General features: G+C 53.7%; 1 protein-coding gene across 1 annotated transcript; it reads left to right on the top strand.

Annotated features, from left to right (window-relative positions):
- Nucleotides 1–942: 942 nt before the first annotated feature.
- Nucleotides 943–1,728, top strand: Caly (calcyon neuron specific vesicular protein). The gene is made up of 2 exons (XM_017795613.2): nucleotides 943–1,322; nucleotides 1,582–1,728. The coding sequence occupies exon 1, from the start codon at nucleotides 1,018–1,020 to the stop codon at nucleotides 1,294–1,296; it is 279 nt and encodes a 92-aa protein (XP_017651102.1). The 5' UTR covers nucleotides 943–1,017; the 3' UTR covers nucleotides 1,297–1,322; nucleotides 1,582–1,728.
- The last annotated feature ends 1,681 nt before the right edge of the window (nucleotides 1,729–3,409 follow it).

Raw genomic sequence — 3,409 nt, 5'->3', positions numbered from 1 at the left:
GGGTTTTTTAAATTAACTAATTATTTATTTTATGTGTATGAATGTTTTATGGGTATGTATGTAAGTGTACCACATGGATGCAAACTCTCAGAGGTCAGAAAAGGATGACTGATCCCTGGAACTGGAGTTACAGATGGCTGTTAGCAATGGTGTGGGTGCAAACCAAACCTGAGCCTTCTGGAAGTGTAGCCAGTGCGCTTAATTTCTGAGCCATTTCTCAAGCCCCTTATCAGAAGTTTTTAACGCAATGTTGACATTAGTGCTTTCTATATATTTAGCAAATATTTCCTTCCATTTTAAAAATATCAACTCCATTAATAATGGTTATTTTAGTGTATTTTTTAAATATTTAATTTATTTTTTTATTTATGTGAATGAGTGTTGTGCCTGCGTGTAAGTAAGTGCACCCGTGCTGTACAATGCCCGCGGAGGACAGAAGAAGCTGTCGATCCCCTGGGCAGTTGTTAGCTGCCATGTGGGTGCTGGGATTCGAACCTGGGTCTTCTGCAAGAACAGCCAGTGTTCTTAACCGCTGAGCCATCTCCCCAGCCCCTAATGTATTTTTTTAAAGCTCTTCATTTTTTTCAGAAGTAGTATCTCTGCTTTTTCCTTAACACCCTGGTTTCTGGGATGGAAGTGCCCATGGAGGCCGTGAGGGGGGGCGGGCGGGATTTTTAGACCAGGCTGACCTCCAGTTCACATCCATCCTCCTCCCCAGTGCTGGGATAGCAGGCATGCCCCACCACACTGGGATGAGTGAACTTTCCAGGGTTCCACTCAGCAGGGTTCTAGGCTGCACCTCACTGGCAGCTCCCTCCCCTTCCTGCAGTCCTGCGGTCGCCTAGGAGCCTAGGGGCTGTTGCCCTCTGACTCCAGGGGTGGGTTTGTGGCTATTTAGTTAACTCCCTACTTTCTCCCCTTCCTTCACTCGGGTCCCCTCTGCGTCCTTCCACTTTCCTCGCCCTCCCGGACCTGCCCCTACTGTAGCACAAGATCTGCACTCCGCTCACTCTCGAGATGTATTACACCGAGATGGACCCTGAGCGCCACCGCAGCATCCTGGCAGCCATCGGGGCCTATCCGCTGAGCCGCAAGCACGGCACGGTGATGCCCGCGGCCTGGGGGGGCAGCTACCGCTCCTCCAAAGAGGAGCACAAGGGTCCCACCCCCGCCGCGGTGGCCGTGCCGGCCGCAGGGGCAGCGGGCACCGAGCCTCCAGGGAAGCCCTCGGCCGCGGGACAGAAGGAAGACTCGCTGAAGGCAGCAGGAGGCGCGGCGTCCCAGGCCCCCCTGTGATGGCCACGTCGCTGCCAGCGGCCAGGGTAGGTGCGAGCGCCTCGCTAGGGGCTGGAAGACTCGCGGAGGTCACGCCCAGGCCTCCCCCTCCAGCCCGCCTAGCTAACCCAGCCCCGCCCTCCCTTCCCCGCCTTGGACTCCCAGACCGCCCCGGAAGCCTGCCTGGTGCCAGCGTTCTCCCTCGCGGCTACCTCCCTCCGGGTCTGTGCACCAGTCGTGGCTTCTGTGCCCTCCCTGCACACCAGCCTTCTGCCCTCTCTCAACCTGGCCCTTCTGACTTCACAGCATCCCCAGCCAGCTCCTGTGACCAGCGCATCGCCCAATGCCCCCCATTCCGTGTTTGTGCTCCCGCCGCCAGGTACCCTGCTGAAGCCCCCTACACTGGTGGGCCTCTGGCTCTGTCGCTTTTCTGTAAGTAAAGATTCAAGTCTACCTGGGTCTTCTTTTCTCCTTCGGTCCGGTCCACTTGGCCTTTCTCTCGATGATCACACAACTCCCAAGTGTGAGTACCGTCATTATTCTACCTGAGCACAGTGGGACCCCTGAGGGTGCTTATTCCTAAGGAAGAGGAATAGGCCCTGCCGCTCCCCAGCACAGCACAGCCTAAGGGCCTCTGGCCACTATGAAACAAGCCACCAGGGGAGTTGGGGTCGCTTCTGACTGCCCCAGCTCTAAGGTCTGCTGCCCCTGGCCACCATGTGCCTGGTGCTGGGCCAGATCCTTGATCCTTTCCATCCAGTAGGAGTGTCCTGCTCTCCTGGTTTTAAGCAGCACCCACAGCAGGTTTCTGCCCTCAGTCAAGTAACCTACAGATGTGAATGATTTAATGAAGAAGGGTGGATACTGCCCCTGAGTTGGGCGTGAGACCTTTCAGGGGCTGTGTGCTTGGACTCCTATGAGTTGCACTTCACTCCCTTCTGGAGCATTATCATCTCTCTTTAGGAGTTAGGAGGTGGGCTGTCTAAAGGACCCAGAGGAATTGTCTAGGGTCCTCGTCCTCTGTACTCCCCATCACAAGTCCTTGACTCTGCAGAATCCCAACTTTATCCCCTCACCTCAGCACCTCTTTTCTGATCACTTCTGTCTTGAGCCCAGACACCTCATATGATGGGAGGTGAGCTTATACCTGGGAACCATTGGGGGGTAAGGGTCATGACAAGGGCCTGGTTTGCTCAGGAGCCAGGGCAGCAGCTCCAAGCAGGAGGGCCAGTGTTACCTGCATGAAGCATAAGAATGGTGTACCCCACAAAGGGTCAGAGACCCTGGAGGATTCCCTCCATTCCAGTATGGAAATTAATGACTCTGATGAGAGATGGAGCCATATTCATAACACTAGAAGCTGTCAGAGTTCTGGGTGTTGAGAAACCTGGGCACTAGGTGTGCCTGTTGCTTCCAGGTCCTCAGTAGATAGGGCTGGGAGAAACTTACACACATCCTGTATCTCCTTGCTTCATGTGCCCATAGGCACATACACATATGAAATCTCCATGGGAACTGGGGAGATGGCTCAGTTGGTAAGGTACTTGCCACATAAGCATGATGTCTGAATTTGACTCACATAGAAGAAGAGGGAGGAGGGGGAGGGGAAGGGGAGGAGGGGGAGGGGGAAAGGGAGGAGGAGGAGGAGGAAGAGGAGGAGGAGGAAAAAGCTAGGCTTAGCAGCATTCAAGGCAAAGACAGGAGGATCCCTGGAACTTACCGGTCAACCATTCTAGCCAAATTGTCAAGCTCTGGGTTCAGTAAGAGATCCTGTCTCAAAAAATAGGGACTAGAGAGAAGGCTCTGGGACTGAGTCTTTCTGCTCTTGCAGAGGACCCGGGTTCAGTTCCCAGTACCTGTATAGTAGCTCACAACTGCCAATAACTCCAGTTATGGGAGCTCTGATACCCTCTTCTGATCTCTGTGGGCACCAGGTGTGCGCATGGAGCACATATGTAAATAGAGGCACTACACATACACATAATGGAGTGGTGGCACATGCCTTTAATCCCAGCACTTGGGAGGCAGAGGCAGGTGGATCTCTGTGAGTTTGCGGCCAGCCTGGTCTATGTAGCAAGTTCCAGGACAGCCAGGACTACATAGTGAGACTCTGTCTCAATATAAATAAATTAAA

This window comes from Nannospalax galili, unplaced genomic scaffold (assembly GCF_000622305.1).
Source record: "Nannospalax galili isolate Female #2095 unplaced genomic scaffold, S.galili_v1.0 scaffold49, whole genome shotgun sequence".
In the NCBI taxonomy this organism is placed as follows: Eukaryota; Metazoa; Chordata; class Mammalia; order Rodentia; family Spalacidae; genus Nannospalax; species Nannospalax galili.
This window is presented reverse-complemented; position numbering and strand designations above follow the sequence as displayed.